The sequence below is a fragment of the Oryzias latipes genome, chromosome 1 (assembly GCF_053564925.1).
Source record: "Oryzias latipes strain Hd-rR chromosome 1, Olatipes_Hd-rR_3.1".
Lineage (NCBI taxonomy): Eukaryota > Metazoa > Chordata > Actinopteri > Beloniformes > Adrianichthyidae > Oryzias > Oryzias latipes.
Window position 1 is genome coordinate 8,559,910 of NC_136237.1, and position 20,035 is coordinate 8,579,944.

Genomic DNA, 20,035 nt, shown 5'->3' on the forward strand with positions numbered 1-20,035 from the left:
GTCAGCCGTGACCCATACTGACTGCTGCCAGCCGCTGGTTTGTCGTGTTGATTGAGTCATAAATGTTTTTATCTTTCTGTTTATCCATCTATCCTATATGGTGGTATTTCTGTTCCTTCAGTTTAACAGAAATAGAATGTGTTTTTAGTCAAGTCTCACAAAAAAAAAAATCAAAGCTATTTTTACTGCAGCCTGGATTCCAATGTATTAGAGTATTTTCACTTTGAGCTGAGGTTTGGAAAGTTTTACTTTAGTTTACCTACTACAGCACATTCAATGCCATTTGGTTTGTGGGAAGCAAAGTGCTGCCAAAGATATATTTGACAGACTCAACATCATAATCTTCCTCCACAACATTATGACACTGTGCACCCAACAACCTTCTGTTGAGACCTTTTACTGATGCTTTCATCTGGGAGACAAGATGTTCTGCTGAGATTATCATCACTGTAAAACCCGAGTTTCTGGAATTTACCTCAGCACCTGAGGGATGGCGAACATGAAGGCATCGTGGAAGATAATACACAAGGTGCCAGTCAGGAAGTATGGACCAAACTTTCGTGCCAGGGTCCTGAGAAGGAAGAAACCGGAGCTCTGCTCCTTCTGCAGCTTTCTGAGGAGCTGGGCTTGATCTGGCAGTCTACTTCCCAACACAGGGGCGGACTCCAGGGATTTCTCCTGCCTGGAAGAGGAAAAAAACTCAGCATTAACATAAAAAGTGGAAAACATTTACTTTTTTCCTTGCTGGCACCAATGAATCAAAGAGTTCACAGCTGCTGTGAAAGAGGATCATCCAGTGGGATCATGATCAGACTCAAACTTCAGACCAAGACAACTGTCAAACATGTGTGTCTGCCCTTGTTCAAACTTTATATTACATTAATACCCTCAGCAGACTTCTTTGTGCGTGTCTTTTTTTTTCATTGTTGTGGTGCTGGATGGAGACTTTCAGTTTCCACAGTTAAGGCCATGTTGGGCTCTGTTTTGTGCCATTTTTGCAGGTTTGACCCAACCGCAGGAAAACTGAGTTTATTCAGAGGTCACAAAGTTCGCTGTGACAGAGCAGGAAACTCTCTGAGCAGAGACAACACATGTGACCAGACTGTCAGGGCTGTTTGGCCCAGAGTGAAAACCTCTGAGTCGAGCCTATTCATCATACCTTGCAGCAGATCTGCAATGTGAGGGCTCCTGCATGTCTTTACTCAAAGAAGGTAGCCATTAGAGGTGGATTTGAAAGTTCAACGCTGTGTGTTTGGCCTTTGAATACACCCCCTTCTCCAAAAAAAAAAAAAAATATTGTGTTGTGTTTCATGTGTGCTTTGAGTCTGAATGAAGCCAATGATTCTTCCAGCCGCTACAGCAGCTTCATCCTGTTCAGGATTATCGGAAAGGATGAGCTGGGATGCAGCGTGGAGAAGCTGCCAGGTTTCCAAGCCCACACAGAGACAAACAACTCACTCCAACAGACAGCTCAGAATGACCCATCAACCAAAAATGTATGTTTTTAGACTGCGGGAAGAAGCTGGACTGCCCAGAGAAAACCCCCACTTGAATGGGGTGAACATGAAAACTCAAACTGTGACCAAGTTTCAAACCATGGCCTTTTTGATGTGAGATGACTGGGCTAACCACTACACCACTGTGCAGCTGATGATGTCACAAGGATGTGTGTCATCACGATTATGTGAGCTTAAAACGACTCAGGAAAAATCCAAAGCATCACAGTCCAACAATATGGCAGATTTACACCACAGTCCACCCAGTGCTGTGGCGCTGAAAGGTCCTGCGGTCAGTTTATTGTATCAACAAAATACTCACTTCTGGAGTTTGGCACATTCAGCTCCCCATTCCTGCTGCAGGTCGGAGATGATTTTGTGAGATGTGTCTTCTTCCCTCAGAGTCCACAGGTCCGTCGCTTCCAGTGGGGTGCGATATCCTTTCACAACAAGCCTGAAGGGGGCCATGGAGATGATTCACAGTCCATCAGCAAAACTCGCGTGTTATTGTAAACAAGCACAAATCATTGCTGCAGTGAGTCAGCCTGTGGCAGAAAATGAGGGCTTTTCAAAGAACCATCTTACCCAGTGAACCACCAGAAGAGGATCTTTGACAGGAAAGAAGCATCTTTCACGGGACAAGGATTCTGCAACAAATTAAAGACCTGGTTCAGGTTTTTTCTCAGCAAATAATTCACTGCCTAAACGCTTCATGAGCCTCACAACGTCATTGGATGGTGTCTGAACGCTGGTACGAGCAGCAGGTTAGAAAATACTACTGTGTGTAAACAAGGGGGTACATTCAGGGGGTCCATTGTGAGGAACAGACGCTGTGAACTCCCACCACTCAATGTAAATAAGAGCTACGTAAGGGGGAAGGTGACATTTGAGGTGCAGACAGAGCAGATATGTGTCATCCCCAACAAGTTTGCTCTTTCACGAAAACTAATAAATAGCATCTCCTCCGCCCTTCCACCCCCTCACTGGGGTGTTTGCTCTGCTCATTACAGCACCACGACTTTTACCCCCCACTTCCCTTCTTCCTGTGACTAACTAACCAGAGCATGAGGAACAGAGGAGGAGAAGGAGGTGGAGGAGGAAGAGGAGACGCCACCGGGTGTGTCCACAATGTCAGACTGCGGCTTCTACAGCCCAAGCCTCCTCCCTCCCAGGCAACAGTTTGTTAGGGACTTTTTCTAGCTCCTTCGATAGTTTATCATCACACGGAAATGACCTCACGTGTCACTATGATATATTAGAAGTTCATTTTCATTCAACTGCCAGAAGTCCAGCTTCAGCGTGTTACTCTGAGTTTAAAAAACCTTCTGTCACGCTCCTGGTTGGAGGAATATCAGCTCTGCATCAAAAACGTATCCTGTATTGTGTGGAAAGGTGAAGTCTTGCTCAAAATCCCACAGTTGCACTAACAGTTTGTGTGAGTACAGAATCAAGCACATACACTACTTCACACACCTGTTACAGGTCAAGTGGTGAAGTGTGAGAGAACTGGGGGGGGGGCTCACATCATTTCCTCCAAATGGCAAACACTTTTTGAGCAGCAGTGTAAAAAAAAGAAAACAGCTTGCCTTGCACTTTTCTTTTCTGGGTTTTGGGAAACAGAGGACATTTTTGATGGATGCATTCTTCTCTGCCTACCTTTTCCAAGTTGGGTTTTCCTTGTGGGGGCTGGTCAGCAAAGCAGCAAAGAAACAGCTGTGCCATTTGGATTGTGAAGTAGGAGAAGAAGGCGAGGTACCGAACAATGTCTGAGGCGATGCCCTGTGGAATAAAGTGCATATGACTGGACTGTAAAGGCTGTTACTTTGTAGGCCTGTAAAGGAGAACAAAGAAAGTCCTTACAGGAATCCAAAGGATTTTAAAGAGTCTCAGAGTGCCTCTTCTAACATGACTTCCTGTATTATACTGCATCATTTATTATAACTGTGGCTTTGTTTCACAACAGGACTTCTTTTGTGTAGCACCGCATGGTTTATGCAAAAAGATCACAAACACAATGAAGAATAATTTGGACCGGTGAGCTAAATCCAAGTGAAACCCCAGAGATTTTAATGGAGTTCTCCACAAAAATGAAGCAATAGTTGAAGTTGCTCAGTCACGCTATCTGAAAATGGAAAGATTGGGGTTTAACAAACCAGCACTCTTACTTTTAATCAAGAGTGCAGCTGCAGTATTATCCTCAAAGAGTTCTGCACTGCAAAGGAACGGACTTGCATGTTATTCTTGACATGCAGAAATTATGGTTTTTGGCAGAGAACACTGTTTACCACAGAGTAGTGCCAAGGGCAGCATGTTGGGCAGCAGTGTGTGTGAGAGGGAGACAAAGTGGCAGCCCTAGTAAACAATAGCAGTCAATGGAGTGCTGCACCCACAAAACATATATGCAGAGCTCAAATAAATCCTGTCACAAAAACAATCAAGATGACCAAAGAGCGGGTGGGAAAATGTGGGTCAAACAGCTGAGGCCAGAGCTGACACAGACCGTCAGCTCCAGCTAATATTTATTGGATATTGAAATTATTTAGAAATCTCCTTCATAGTCTACAGAAGCATCTACTGAGCTGTTACCTAAAGAAAAAAAAGTGTGCATGACAATGTAACACTGCAACATAAGTATTTGTATAAGGGTTAAGACAGGGATGTCCAAACATTTTGCAAAGAGGGCCAGATATAGAGAGGTTTAAATGTGTGAGGGGCCAACCATTCTCCCTACATTTAAACCATTTTATAACATTACATTTAAAAAAACTATTTACTGAACACTTGTTTCAATGGCACACTTTGGATTTTTTCCCCCATAGATTACAAATACATCTAAAAACAGGCTTCGTCATTAGGAGTTAGCTTGTCATAGATGCGTCATCTGGTACGTTCTCTTGATATTGAACTCCATAAAAACTGCTACAGTCTCTGTTAGGCAGACACAGTTGTTTCATATTTCACCGAAAAAGTGTGTCAATTTCTACTTGTCCAAGTGTCACAGGAGGGTCCGAAGATAAAGGTTTGCCTTAGGTTTACAATCAGTTAAAAACATAGTTTAGCCAACTACAATTAAGAAATCATGAACGTTTCTTGTGAAAAATACAGAGGGCCACATGTCACTGATTTCATTAAGGAGCCTGGCGGCCGTCGGAAATTTGAACACAGGCCGCATTGGGCCCCTGAGGTCTTTGGACATGCTTGGGTTAAGGGTTTTGGTAAAACGAAATCTAATCTGATATTTAAAAAGATGATACCTCCACCCCACCCTAAATGGCTGCTACTGCGATAAACTGCATGTTTGCATATCTTACCGCTAGTATCTCCACCATTGAAATGCATAGTGGCTTCTGCACTACCTCTATGTGCCCAATACTTAATGGTTTGTTGATACGAACTATGCTCTATTGGGTTGATATCAATTAAAATTTTAAATGATACCTTCTTTGTTCACAAGGTGAACAAAGGATTAACAGTGTTTAAACAGCCGACTTCAAACATTTCTTTAAAGACTCCCGCTTTTAAGGATGATTTCAAAGGAGAAAACATCTCCTATAGCCAACTTTAGAGGTAAATAGAATGCAACAAAAATTTCTCAGCATTTAATTGCATAGAGGGGCTTTGGGTAAATTGTCTTTGGTATTTTTGTAGTAGGTTAACATTTGGTAAGGATACCTTAAAACCTCAAAACAAGTGTTTTCCTGTCTACTGATAATTCCTCTAAATCCAAATATGGCAACATGAGAACAATTTTTGTTGCATCTTCATCCTTTGTAAATGCCACTTATAGTCCTACTCTATCATTTTACCCACATTTGGTCTTTTTTTGTATACATGAATTTGAATGAAGACAGATTTCAGCATGGATTTACACTGGAATGCTTTGCAGCTCTTTGTAACTAGAAAGCATTTTGTGCTCCAATATTTTGTTTGAGAAGTGCTACATTAAAAATAGCTAGTTTGAGGTCATTTGGAGTGGATATCTGACATTGTTGGATGATGATGAAGGTTCAATCCTCTTCATCAATCAGCACTAAAGACGCAGTCTCCTTCAGTGTCTGCACCTTAATAAACATCTGTAGGCAGCATTGTAGAGAATCTTGCAAGTTGTAAACATTAATTGTATTATGTAGCTATCACATTTATAGGATGAAACACAACCTCGTTGTAAAGCTTTCTTTTTTGGTATCTTTTTAGTCTCTGCCTTTTGCCTTCAGAAAAACAGAGAGCCTCTTTTGTAATTTTTTCCCAAATGTATTTTAATGTTTCTAATAAAAAAATTGAGATTAAGGTCTAATAGTCTAATATTTGCAACAAAATGAGAGCTAAATTCCAAGATTTAGATTTGGCTTTAGCTGTTGATAATTGGGATGAGACATGGGGTTCATAGAAAGGTTGCCATGTGTGCTTCTTGTGTGCTTTTTGTGTCTGCCCACAAGTAGCTGTTTGCTTCTAAACTGTACAGGCCTTTGCATTATATGCGGATGCATGGATTATGATCTGGCAGTGTTTGCAGCAGTGCAGGGCCATAAACACAGCTCTGACGTTCCTCTGGTCTGACCCCAGGCTGCCATGTCTCACCAGCATTTATCCCAAGCCCATCATTACTCCCCCCCTAAGCAGTGTGGGAATGTCACACTGAGGATGATAAAATAGAAATATGGATGTGTGGATGTGTTTTTATAGAAATGCAAATGGAACTGCCCCATGGCTGTGTGCACTGACCTACCCCATTCAACAATGATTGCAATGTCTGACAGGAGACTCAGGAAGAAAGGGAGCCCTTAAACACACACAGACTTGACCAGAATTGGCAGTGTCATCCTCCAAAACTTTGTGTTAACTTTAGGTTACCTTGGCTAAAACTGGCGATGAAAAAAAAACTTTTTGCTGACACAGGATACATCTCAAGCTGTGCTTCTGGAGGCTGTCTAGACTTTGGGTAGGAGCAGGACTGATTAAATATTCCTACACTATGTTTTGACACTGGAAGTTCACCAAGTTCAAAACAAATACACAAACAGATTTCCTTCCTCAGTTTTGAGAGGGCTTGAGCTAATTTGATGCTTGAGAGTGTTTACCAGCAAACAAAAAATGAACATTATAAAAGCATAATATCAGATGCAACGGTGTTGTGTTAATGTTAGGCGCGTGTCTTACCTCATCCACAGCTAGTTGGATCTTCGCTCGGAGAGGCACCAGAGAACAAACGACGGACAAGACCCAGAACAAAAAAAGAAAGATGGAGGAGCGGCAGCCCCTTATTCTTTCTAACTGGATGATGCATAAGGCCAGGATCTGCACAGAGAAAGATAAAGGAAAAAAAGAAATCTACTTAAAAATCTAGGACACCAGAAAACAAATGCTGAATGGGAAATGTTGTGCATGTATGTAGAAGGCCCAAAGTGCTTTACAGTAACAGTCCCATTCACCTACAGGGAGGCAGTCTAACTAAATCAAATAAATCATCGGACACTGACAGACAAAAAGTCACAAAAAGAAAGGAAACACACTGTCAGTTTAGCAGAGTTGACTAAATAAGGGTAAAAGTCATGTCACCCACTCTAGGCTATTTGATTAGTGGTAATTGCAAGTCCCTCTATATTTATAGAATCAGTGCAACTGTTTTCTGCTTCAATGAATAACTCACTTACAGTTATTGACCCTGAATTCCTTCCTGTTTGCATGAAGAAACTACATCACAGTCTCACCAGACAATGACAAAATGAAACTTTCCCAGTCATGTCTTAATATAGATTAGCATATCTCATTTTTAAATGTCATCTGAACAAAATATTACTCACCTGAGGAAAAAAGTGAGTCGATGCAGTTTTTATTTAAGCGTACCTGTGTTTTTCCTGTTCTTGCTTTTTGTGTTTGATTGCTTCTTCTAGTTCACTTTACTCATTTTTCACTGCTTGTGTTAAATGCCAAAGCTATGGGTGTTTTTTCTGACTGGCCTTTGGAACAGAGAAACGATTTAAAAATTGACTATTGCAATCCTGCATCCAGTCTCTGGGATCAGCTACCTCCAATTCCTCTGCAGTAACAACAGCGGATGAAATCCCCTCTAGCAGCTAGCATTGAAGCAAGCGTTTTTGCCTGATCTATTTCAGAGGATTGATGGTGGACTGGTTTATTTCAAGCAATTTTCATGAGTAAAAAGAACGTAAAAATACATCTAATGTGTTTAGGCTATTAATTCATAAATTGACTAAAAAAATAATCAACGAAGCTATGCCATCTTCTTGACTTCATAACTTTTCCAATATCAAAAATAGACATGTTTACACCAGTACCATTCTCTATTACTGTGAGATTACAGTGTTAATAAAAAATGAAGTGTGTAGCATGTAGTGATCAACTTTAACTTGCACTGTCCTGAGAATAGAACGTTGCCCTATGAAATGGCCTTGCTGGGTGTTTGAACACCGTTTTGTGTGGTTAGCCAAGTGCCAATTCATCAGGAATTGTGGGTAAGTCGCCTATAGATTTTGTAATGAGCAGCATTTTGTTCATAATTAGTTTTTGGATAAGACAAGGCGACAACCTTCCATCACACTGCAGTCTGTCACGGTTCTCCCACATAAAAAAACATTTTTTTGCCCAGCAACCACGTCAGCCAGCAGGTTATATAAGCTGTAGCGATATTCTTTCATTTACCCCTTTTTCATTTTTCTCCTCCACACACCAACATTTGTTACAAACAGAGAGGAACCTGTTGTCACACCCATGGGGAATTTGCAGCCTACCTGGCTAAGACTACTGCAGCAAACGGCAAATCTGCTATGTCAAATGAGCATGAAGGCAACGAATGAAGCCCATAGCAGATCACACATACTCAAGTCTGATTATCAATCTCGCCTTTAACTCATGAAAGGAGAGAAAAACGCCTCAATTGAGAGCTTAAGACAGTAGCTGGCCTGGGGTCAAAGAGGGAAGGCCCCCACTGGCTCTCTGCTTCAACATGCTCCAACAAAACATCAGTCCATCTGTTTACATAACTTAAAGGGTGGGGCTATCTGCATCACTAAGGACTGAATCAAACCCCTACCTTGTAATTAGACGGGGGTTGGAATAAAAGTTGACGTCAACATATCACCGCTGGAGGGTTGTGAATAACGACCGTGCTTGGGTCATGGCCTGCCTGTTTTTGGTTAAAGCCAAACCCTTCTGCAGTTTTACTTAAGGGGCAACAAAACAAGCGGATCAGGGCAACAAGAGAGCGACATGTCAACCCTGCATCCAGGAAACGAGTGGAGACGTGTAGTTACAAGCATCATCCTGGCAATTATATCCTTTTAATAAAGACAAGCCTGACAAGAAGATTAAAAGACTTGTGACAGGCTCTTCGCATGATTTAGTGTGTCTGGACCCCTCTTATGGCAAACAGTGAAATTAAATAAAAAGTTTTTTTAAGATGCATCTGTCAGTTTAACAAAGCATCCAGTGTGTTTTCAGCCAAACACATGCTGGTGTTTACTCAAACGTCTGAGAAGACCACAGGTGGGCACGAGCGTCTGGCTTAAGGAGCCCAACGGACCACAGCCTGTTCCCAGCTGTAAAAGAGGTTCTGTTTAGAGTTTGGGGCTCAAGGAGCCACCATGCCCTGCATCATGGTTCTTACGTCGCTCCCACTGTTAGATAAACAGCTGTGAACCACCCATGGTAAGCTGCGCTCCTCCTCTATTTTGTTTACTCTTACCAGGTACAGGTATAATTTCTAATCTTCTGAAAATTAGTAGTTTCTGAAATTTCCATTCACTTGTGGCTCCGAAAAACGTGATTGCATGTTGTCTATAATCAATGTAATGGAGCCCCCCCACCCACATGCCACCCCGGTCCAGGCCAAACTCTCTACAAAAAAGTATATTTGTTGGTTCTCTGACAGTTTTGATATTATGTATGTTTTCTGTTGGCAGATTCATGAGTTTGTTATAACTATTTGAGTGTCTTTTGTTATAGTGATACATAATTTTTCCACTTATTTCATTGAAATGTGTGCTGTTAAGCTTAATGTCGAGTTAGTTTAGTTTATCTAACTAAAAATCTACCAAATGTACAGTTTTTGCAGAGCTGAGGACATCGGGGTTTCATTGAAGTATTCAAGGAGGATTTTTAGGGGTTAACATCTTCTCAGTTGGAAGAGAAAAACTCTGATTGGATTCTAAAAAATCGATTTATCTTCAAGTTTAAAAAAAAATGTATTTATCTTTTTTAACTTTACCCTTTCACACCTATTCTATGCCTTGCTTGGTTGCACGAGATTCGAGAGCATAAGACACCCAAGCCAAATTCCTTGTATGTGCACCGTCTTTGTCCAATAAAGCTGATTCTGATTTATTCCACCTTTGGGCTGAGCTTTTGCTAAACGTTAAACCTTCTTGTAAGAGAAAGGTGGCTGAAGGTCTTACCTACTTTTTTCTATTGGAGTAAAAACAAACAAAAAACTCTTCTCGGATCTCTCGGATGTAGATAAATGAGACCCGAAATCTTCGCTTTTTTTGCTCATAACACTTAAGAGTCCAGATCAAATAGTAACTGATGCTTCCACATATTTGCTCTGCATGACTGTAATATTTACATTGCATGTGATGCAAACAATTAAAACTCTCAGCAATAGGCAAATCTACAACACACACACACACATGCATGTGCACACTCATGTATAGACAGTATGTTTTTTTACTGACGCCAAATGAAATATGTCTAAAACCTTCTCAGTAATTGAGGGAGGATGTGAAAATCTTGGTGCCAACTCAACAGGATGCTTCATTCTGCTGCTGTGAACAGCCTCTGTGTTTTGGAAGACAGACGTCAACATGTCTTGATTGCTGTTATCCAGTTTCGTTTTTCAGAATAAAACCAAACCTCTTTTTGAAATTTGGAAGAGTTGTCTTTATGCAGAACACAACCAAGCGTCCAAGCAGTGAGTGTAATGCCGACTCCATGCAAACATTTGATGTTTTTAATGAATCTTAGCCACTGTATTTACCACAGTCATGCTGCGTATGATGGGGCTGAGCAGGAAAACCATGTGATGGCCAATATCTTGGCTTCGCTCCAGCAGGATGTAGAAAAATTCAACAAAACCAAAGGAGGCCAGAAGGAATCCCAACACCTGAAAGACACAAGCAGGTTCTGGAACAAACATATTTCCATGTGCAGATGGCAAATTTGGGATTTTGTGAATCACAGACCGATGAATTGACCGTACGACTTCTCACCATTTTTGCCATGCAGAGGCAGGACATTCGGATCCGTCCACTGTCGTGACAGTAAAGGTGAAGACAGTAGAAAGGCACCAACAGCCACAGGTAGATGCATGGTACCCACACCAGCACCGTGTTCTGGAAACACTGGGTCAGGTCAGGGTTGGCTGTGTACCAAGTTCGATTCCAGTCCTGCCAGACAAAGACAAGTATTCACATTTTGATTACGAATTTGAGCAGGCAAAGACTGGAATAAAAAAATAAATAAAAATACATTCAGAGTGGAAGCTACACATTGACTGTCGGGAGCAAACTGCAGCAATAAAAACTGTGCATTTTTTTTGGTCTGCTGTTCCTCTAAAAGTAGAAGGGTTATGTAACAGGTGAGGCTACTTTTAAAGTTAAAGTTAAAGTTTAGGAAATTTGGAGAAAATGTTTTTGTGTGAATAAAATGCTGGAGGTTGAGAGGTTCATTGCTGTTCTTGTTTATCACCTCTCTTGCCAAATCAGGGTCCGGGTGTCTGGCTGTGCTAACGACACTAACCACAACAGGAAGTGGTTGAAAACTCCCAACATGGCAGCTGAGTCTGCTGGACTCCCAACCAGGATAAGGTGGCGTGGCCACAATTGGTGGCAGCTGTAAGATCATTATGTAACAAGCATCGTCACCACAGGTCTGCAAGTAAGCCATGGCAGTAACCCCAAGTAACCCCACGAATGCATCCTGCAACTGCATATCTGAGAACCATCCGTTTGAGCTGTTTGGTGCCTGTGGAGACTGATAAACTGACTGAACCTCAAATCAGAAGTGCATTTCTCATTTCCCTGTTAAAACCAAGCTGAATGCCTTCATAAATCTTTAAAATGTGGCCAGTAAAAGTTGCACAGTGATCCCACCAATTTGCAGGTAGACTAAGACCTGTTGCAAGGGCAAAAGTCTGCAGACGCTGAGTGGGAGGTGACTTTCACAACCACTTCTGAGTCCTGCGGTCAATGGCAGGCATATGGTCAGAGCACTTCATGAAAAGAAACAGCCTGCCAAGCCCTCTCCAAGGTCTTTCTTCTAGATTTTACTCAGGCTTCATCCTGAATCTCACCTTAGCCTGAAGTGGCTGCCACAAACTTGTGCAGGCTGGCAGCAGCTGCATGGGGTCTATTTTTACTGGGCAAACACAGAGTTGTGAAAGTGGAGAGCAGAGACTTTTTTTGCACCAATGCCAATTTGCTGAGTTCACTTTTTTTACATTCCCAATTTGCCAGACATGTCTGAATAAACCATGAGCTGAGGAAAAATACTTTGCAGAGAATCTTAAGGTGGACTCGACTGAGTCCTGTGCAAATTCACTCTTGTAGTTCCCTTTTCAGGATGCTTTAACCCAATAACACCAAGATAGAAGAAAAGGCAGTACCTCAGACGTGCATGGTTCTACATGATGCTTGCCCTTAGGCAAACTTTGCTAATTAATATAAAATTTCGGCTTTGTAAGGGCTACGTCTACTCAACAGTTTTTATTTGGGATTTTAAACTGGACTTAAAAACATCACTTCCACTTATTGTAAGTTTTTTAAAAACTTTTAAGGAAGATTTTAGTTTATTTTGGAAAAAACCTTGATAACCATTTGCCATGATTTGTGCACTGTCCTCACATGTATTTTGTGCTTCAGTTTGTGTGTGCATGCCAATGCATGGATGGATATGTCGGCACCAATATCCATATTTGAGTCTAAACTCTGCCCAGTGTGACTCAACATTTGAACTTCCTGTGTGAAGCTTACTCAGCTATGTGACCCCAGCAGTGACCTTTCATACTGACCTGTTGAGTGTGAACAGATGAATAACCATGTGACACTCAGCTTTATGTAACACGTATTGACTGTATAAGAGAACTGGACTGAGTGACCCCTCCCCCTCGCATTCCAAACAGGAAGTGCCTGTGAACTCCAAAAAACAAAAAATCCTGTGGATTTTGTTGAGACACAAACAACCATTCCTCGGTCATTCTATTTGTCAGAATAACCATTCTTTCTCAGATATTATTTTTTTTTTTTTACTACAGTAGTTCTTGCTCATCTTAACATTTATTTATTATATTTTTTGTAGTGCAAATCATTTAAGTTATAATCTTCCCAATCAGCTGCCTCAATTAAAGTACATTCAAAAACGTAGGATGGACATATTCTCCCGAGCCCACTTTCCGGTTGTGAAAAGCCCACCCCCGATTGGTGAGGGGTGCTGCATGGGGTCTTCTGATACTTTAACTGGGCAAACACAGAGAGTTGTGAAAGTGGAGAGCAGTGACCTGTTTTGCACCAATGCCCAATTTGCTGAGTTTCACTATTGTTAGATTTAAATTTGCCAGACACGTCACTGAAAAAAGACCCATGAACAATCCATGCGCAAAAGGAACACACTTTGCAGGACAAATTATGAAGGACTGAATTGAGTCCTGTGCAAATTCACTCCCGTAGACCACTCTTCAGGACGGTTTAACTCAATGACAGCAAGATGAACACAGGTAGTACCTCCGATGTACACTGTCCTCAAGTAGAGAGTTTGCTGATTATGTGGTGCCATAGTGTGGTTGCCATAGAAACGCTGACTCAGACCAACTCGGACCATTTACTGCTGATAGCAGCTGGCTCCAACATGGCATTGTCCACATCATGCATAAATAATGACTGAATTGACTTAATTTTCTTGGAGCTGGAATTAAGCCATTCTCTAGGGGTGACGTTACACTCCCTCGGTCCAGTTCTCATATACAGTCAGTGCTAACAAGTGACTTGGCCTAACAAGTGAAGGAGCTGCACAGCCAACACACAGAAATAGGTTCCAACACCGTGTAGCATGCTGTAGATTAAGTAGCAACTGCACATGAAACAGAGACTTTCACTTGCATGACAGTTGTTGCTGCTTGTTTTGGAGTCTTTCTAAAACATGTGGGCTGTAATGAGATCCAGAACTTGACGGATCAAGGGAGGAAGAGACCTGCCGGGAATTGCTGTGCTCACTTCCAGCTGGATTTCCCCCCATTCTGCTTTTTTATTTATTTATTTATTTTCTTTAGCTCAGATCCAGAATGTGGAGGTTTACTTGTTCACAAAACTAAAAAGCCTTTGGAAGCACACAGGTTCACTCAGTGAGATGCTTTCCCGACAGTCAGGATCTCACGGGACTGAGTCACAGAAATGAAACACACCTTTGACTGAGCCCCTCTCAGGCCACCACAGGATTTACCTCCTGTGTGACTGAGTGCTGCCGAATAATGTTTTTCACCACACACACACACATTATTTATTTTGCCTTTCAGTGGTGGGGGAGAAACTTTCCAACGTTTCTAATGGGGAGGACCTTGGGAGGTGAAACTCTAAACAGAGTCAATTACCAGTCAATTATCTTTAAGTCCAAGAAGCTTCTCAGTTTTTAAGAAAGTCAACATTAGTTGTGGGGTGGAAGGAGAAGTTTGAAAAATTTCTGAGATTACTCACAATTTCAACAAATTCTGTTTTTTGTCCACACTTTTTCAATGTAGATTTTTTTGTAAAGTCAATGCTTTATTTGCTAGTCTTTTCTTTGTGTTTAGATCTTCTGCATATTGTAAATAACTAAAATAAGCAAAGGAAAACTTACTTCAAAACAATCAAGAGTCATTGTGATAAATGCCAGACAGCAAAACTAGACAAAGACCTCATTGAACAGAAGGTCACTCGGGACAAACATTCATTGAAAAACAATGGGTCTTTACAAATATACATTTATGACCTACCAGTGATATCAAGCTCCTCAGCGAGAAAACACTTATTGGAGGGTCAGTGAACACATCACACACTCACCCACAGGGGGTCCAGGCCGCTGAGTCTGCAGAAGGCATCCATCCACTTGCTTGCTTCTTCCTCCTCGCTGCACAGCTGCTTCTGGTCAGTCCGTCCTGCTCCTCAGGCTGGGCTCTGCTTTCTGCACCAGAACTGCTTCAGTTATGAGTGTGTTAAAGCAACTCTATTTCTCTGATATTTACGGGTTTAGTCTGCTCTTGCTTCAGTTACTTGAAGGTTTCGCTTTATTTATGTAAAATTTAAACTTTTCCTCCGCTTTAGTAAAACATCTTGCGTCAAAGAGGCTCTAATTCTGCAAAACTCTCTGCAAAGCTCTCAGTTTGAGCTGCTGCTGCTGCTGCTGCTGCTACTGCTGCTGCTGCCCTCGGGTCCTGTGTCTTTCTGACAGCGCCGCAGTCTGCTGGCTGTTTAAGAGCGTGTCTCCTCTCTGGGTGGGTGGAAATATGTCTCTCTCTCTTCCTCACTCACACCCCTCTCTCGTCTCCCACGTCTACTGGATCTGGATCAAAACACCACAACTACACCACTGAATGGGATGACAGTCCCACACCCAAACACACTCCTCCCATTTTCACTTGCTGCCCCCTCACCTCCTTCCTTTTCCCCACATCCCACACAGCCAGTCGTCTGGCCACAAAGTGTCTGGTTGTACGTAGATATACTTTTTGAAGCCAGGCTTGCCCGACTCAGATGAATACAACTATTTCACAGGTTTTTACTTTTAACACTGCAAAAACAGGCCCCTTAGAAAAAACTCAGAAATGCTTAACCCATTGGGAGATTTTCTTTAAATAAGTAAAGAAATCTGGCAGTGGGCTACAAAAAATGGTCTTACCAAGAATTCTTATTTAAGAAAAAATCATAGTAACTAAAACCTGTTTTCTCAAACTAAGATTATTTTGCTTTCTTGATGAGATTGTTTTTCTAGAAAGCAATACACTTTTTCTGGCAACAAGGGGTTTCTTGAGTTTTTGCAGTGAACCCACATTCATTCAGTCGTTGTTTACCATTTTCTGTGAAAGCTTCGGGCCGCCATAAACCTGAGCAGAAGCGTGGAAGGCACGCTGAGCTTCCCTGCAAGTGACACCTCCAACATGCCCTTCTATAATTAGCAGAGGTGAAAACTGAGTATGCGGAAGTTTTCCTCTCACTTTTCGTTAACATGTCAGACATTATGATGTGTTGTGGAGCAGTGGTTGTAGTGGAGGCTGTTAGCTTGTTCTTGAGTGGACCTTTACGAGTGCTTTGGTTTTCCTCCACACCTCCAAGGTGCCGGGTTTTTAGATGACACTGAGGTGGACTACCTTCACCGGGAGCCTGAATAGCCCCATGTGGCTCTAGACGATATGGAGCCCCTGAGACATTTTAAATTAAAATGTTGGTCTTGAAAAGATTACAGACATTCAGGAGAAAACGTATTTAGGTTCACACCTAAAAGTGACCAATCACCAGGTCAACCAGAATCTCAAACCACCTACCAGTCCGTTCAGATCTTTACACAGAAACTGTCAGCTGAATGGTGGAGAAATTTATCAGGTTATTAGTCCAGAATCATTTGCGGTTCCACTGTCTCCACCTCAGTCAGCTGCAGAAAATAAAGACCTATTTTACACTGAATCATTCAGCTCTGGAGTGTGAGTAATTCCACAGTTTAGCACCATCCAAGTCAGGCCCCCGCATTTCTGTTGTTATGCTTCCAAGGAATCAGACAAGTCGTCTGGAGCGGACTTCTTAAAGTCCTTTAAAGCTTTTCCTGGCACAAATGTTCTCTCTTTACTTGGTAACTTTTTGATCTCTAATGGTTTTCAGCATAAAAATGCAACAAAAAGCCAGAGTTGCACAGATTTGGATGGAAAATCAAGCAAAGGATGAGCTTTAGATGCTTGAATTTGACTTAAAATGGCTAAAAACGTTGCTACGGGTTTGTTTTTGTTCAGAAAACAAGACTGTTTAATCCACTTTTGGGACAAGAACGTTTTTTATTTTGAAGCAAAAAGCGAAAAATGAGGGTTGTCTGAGATTTTTGGACAGTAGAGGATAAAAGTATAACAGTAAAATAATTTCTTTCATGTGGCACATTATGCACCTATGATTTTACTTCATTTCAATTTCCAATGTTTGTATTTCAAACGTTCAATTGAAGTTTTTTCCCACCCCACCTTTATACTGTTAAAAATGATCTCTAAAGAACCAATGCAGACGTATCCCTTTGACATGCTTTCACATTTTAAAAGCTGAGTGGAAAATTTTGACCCATCTTCTTTGTGCAAGCCAACTCCGGAGATTGGAAAACCTGCTGATATGGAAAGATCTAGAAGCTAGCTGGTTAATGGCTCATCTTGCTGCAGAGAGACTTGCACTGTCAGTGGAAAAAGTTCTGATTTCTCTTACCGGTGTCATATTAACCCTTGTGCTATCTTAGATGACCCCACCCTTGCATTGACGTGTTCTCCCTACCATGACAAAGGTGGAAAAAGGTGGAAAGATTTCATGTAATCCATGGACACCAGTGAAGATCACAAATCATTGAAGAAAAAAGGTTCAGAGCACTGTCTAGTGGGTCTAGATGACCCAACTCTCAATGTTAAAGTGCTTAGGATAGCACAAGGGTTAAAAAAAAAGTTGGCTTTAAAGTAGTTGTGACATCAGCAATGGCTCAGTGGCTGAGCTTGTGACCCAGGAGTTTATTTCAGAGCAGATCCTTGAGCTAAGTTTTCTTGAGAAACAAGAATCACACAATAAATACTAGATTCTAAACTTGTCAAAGTTCTTTGAAGCCTGCTTAAATGAATTGTCAAATGGAATGACGCTGGTCAACAGAAAGAAAGGCCTTGGCTGCAGGAAAGTATGACGCCATCTGGCCAAGCAGCATCATCAGTGCAGAGAAGAAACATGGAAAGTTCAGCAGAGTGGCAGACCACCACCGTCCCATGTCTCGCCATGAGTAAAAATGGCAATATTTGCTTTAATAAATGAGTCATCACTTTATGGTTTCAATTTCGGGCAACTAAGTCAGAAAGAGTTTTGTGTAGAAGGACACATGTTATGCAACGTGGCAGATGTTAACTCAGCTTGATGTAAAACTGGTTAATTAATTGCAAATTTTCAGTTTAGAGGACAAAAATAACACATTTTTTGGGCACACGTGCCAGAAATCCTTTTAATTAGAAGCTAAAAAAGATTCAAAAAGAGTTAATGATTTCCTTGATGTTAAAAGCTTCGATGGATGAGTATAAAAATAATACAAAAAATTAGTTTAATGCTGCTGTCAGACGTATCCAAACAAAAAAGGCATTCAAGGTCTGACCAACTACAGTATTGTTATGTCTCAGCCCTACAGCCTTAGTGTTGCTGCTACTGAGAAATTGTCTGAAACTCTTTATGCAATGCACCACAGCCAAAGAGGTGGGTGGTGTGTGTCTGTGTGCGAATGGTTCTGGTGTGTACAAGGTTCCCAAAGGTTGTCAGGGAACAGCTCTTTTCCTTTTTTAAGTCTTTAGTTGAAGGTGTTTTTTAATCAGCTGTAGACAAATGACAACATTTGGATGTTGGCAACAAAAGAGGACATTTGTAAAGGAGTTTCCGACCCACCTTAGTATGGTCTATTTCACTGCGGTTTGCATATTTTCTTTCCTAAAGCTGTCTCATAACTGTTGCCTGTGCAGCTTGCCAAAAATGTACAGCCATGTTCACTAACATGAGAGGGGCCAAATAACTTTTACTTTTATGTCCAACATAAACGTTGCCGAGACCTCTGGGCCAAGTCTGCTCAACTGATCATTCCCAGACTTGATCCAGAGGCTAAGGGGTGTTGCAATGTTAAAAAAGTAAAAGACACAAAGAATCTGCACAGTCCATAAGAGGAGTGTGCAAACTGTGCATACAGGCCCAAACACAAACATACACATGGCTGCCCAGTAAAACCGACCCAAATAAGCTCTGGTACAGCCAAAGCCCAGACAGCAGACTGTTTACAGCAATAAAGAAAGGGAAAGCACGGAGCATGCACCCAATAGGCGGCTGGTGCTGGAACAGGACCGCTTGTGGTCATGGTATGTAGTAGTAGTAATGCAGCCCTGGCAGGCAGTGGATGCAGGGGTGGCTTGGAGGGGGTGGCATGCTTTCAGCTAGTGCGTGGCTGTGCAGCGGTTAACCAGTCTGGGTCACCTACACTTCCTCTGGCCTCTTTCTCCCTCTGGGAGGAAAAACAGTCTAGTCAAAGTAATGCTGTCATTTTGGCTTATTACGTTCAAGCACAGAGAGACAAATTTAGCAGGGGCAAAGCAAAGCAAAGGGAGGGACCTGAGAAACTTAAGGAAACAAACAAGAAAAATCTCTGCAGCATTTTTTTCTCACTGCTCTCAAGTAAGCAAATCTAATGAGAACTGCACCTCCAGCCGTCTGAAGGTTCAAATATGTTGGCCTACGCCAGCAATCAGATCAGGCTCCTTCTCCCCCTGTCACAGCATCTGTGGAATGTCTCCTCTTCGCTTCATTAGGTTTCGTCTCTGACCTGCTTCCTGCATGTCAGGATGACTGCTCCTCAGTGAGACCTTGTATGACGGCAAAGGTGGAGGTCCAATCCACCTGTGCATCCCTTTGTCGCAGCTGGGCCTCTTCCGTCTGCAGACTTCAGACCTTTCTCACATGCCTACGTGAGTGAGTCCAGCCCAGAAGTATTTAACACCATGCCGACATGGCACCTACACATTCACAGGAAGTCCAACTTCTCCCAGATTGATCATCATACACCGCCTCATACATACTGCACTGTATCTCTTTTTCACAGAACGCAGAGATTGATGACTGAAGATCAGGGTGGAGCAAACCCACCTGAGACTGAATGTGACAAAAGCAGAACTATGTTTTAACTAAGTACTTAAATTATGTTATGGGCTCGCTTTCGGATCTCCACCGCCTCCATGATACGAAAGCGAGCCCATATTTCCATGAACAGGGATGAGGGGGCCTCCCTGCTCTCTCGCACCTGGGTCAACATCGTCCAGCAAGAAACTGACATCAAGGGGCGGAGTCACTTGTCAAAGTTTGACAGGGGACTCCGCCTCAGTCACAATCATGTTTTTAAAGACGTCACACACTACCACCTGATGACGACCCTGACGAAGGCGGAAGGTATTCCACCGAAACATGTCGGTACGTTTAACGAAAACAAAACAGTGTCTGATAGAAAAATACTCAGTATAATTTATAGACATAATGAACTTTATTGAATCATTATTTTTTTGATTAAGTCACATACCTGCACAGTGATGCAGTCAAGACTGTTTACACCCTTTTATATTAATAGTGGGAAACTTTGACTATTTTCAAACACAAAGCAATTGAAGTGAATCATTTTTAGGTGATTGTAAGGTTTCTGTAATTTAGTTTGTTTCTTATGTTGTGTTAGTTCATGTTCGGAGTGGCCTTTTGTTAGTTTGTTAGTAAACAGTTTCACTAGTTTCAGGTTAATCGTGACCCTCAGCTGGTTTCATT

General features: G+C 41.9%; 1 protein-coding gene across 1 annotated transcript in view; it reads right to left on the reverse strand.

Moving 5' to 3' along the window:
- Positions 1-15,086, reverse strand: part of abcc6a (ATP-binding cassette, sub-family C (CFTR/MRP), member 6a) — a 28,442-nt gene extending 13,356 nt beyond the window's left edge. The window contains exons 1-8 of the mRNA XM_011479752.4: positions 14,540-15,086; positions 10,721-10,897; positions 10,489-10,614; positions 6,654-6,791; positions 3,153-3,275; positions 2,082-2,143; positions 1,819-1,950; positions 476-682 (exon numbers count right to left, since the gene is read on the reverse strand). Of these exons, the coding sequence (XP_011478054.2) occupies positions 476-682; positions 1,819-1,950; positions 2,082-2,143; positions 3,153-3,275; positions 6,654-6,791; positions 10,489-10,614; positions 10,721-10,897; positions 14,540-14,581 (1,007 nt within the window). The 5' untranslated portion in view covers positions 14,582-15,086. The remainder of the gene's footprint in view (positions 1-475; positions 683-1,818; positions 1,951-2,081; positions 2,144-3,152; positions 3,276-6,653; positions 6,792-10,488; positions 10,615-10,720; positions 10,898-14,539) is intronic.
- Between the last annotated feature and the right edge of the window lie 4,949 nt (positions 15,087-20,035).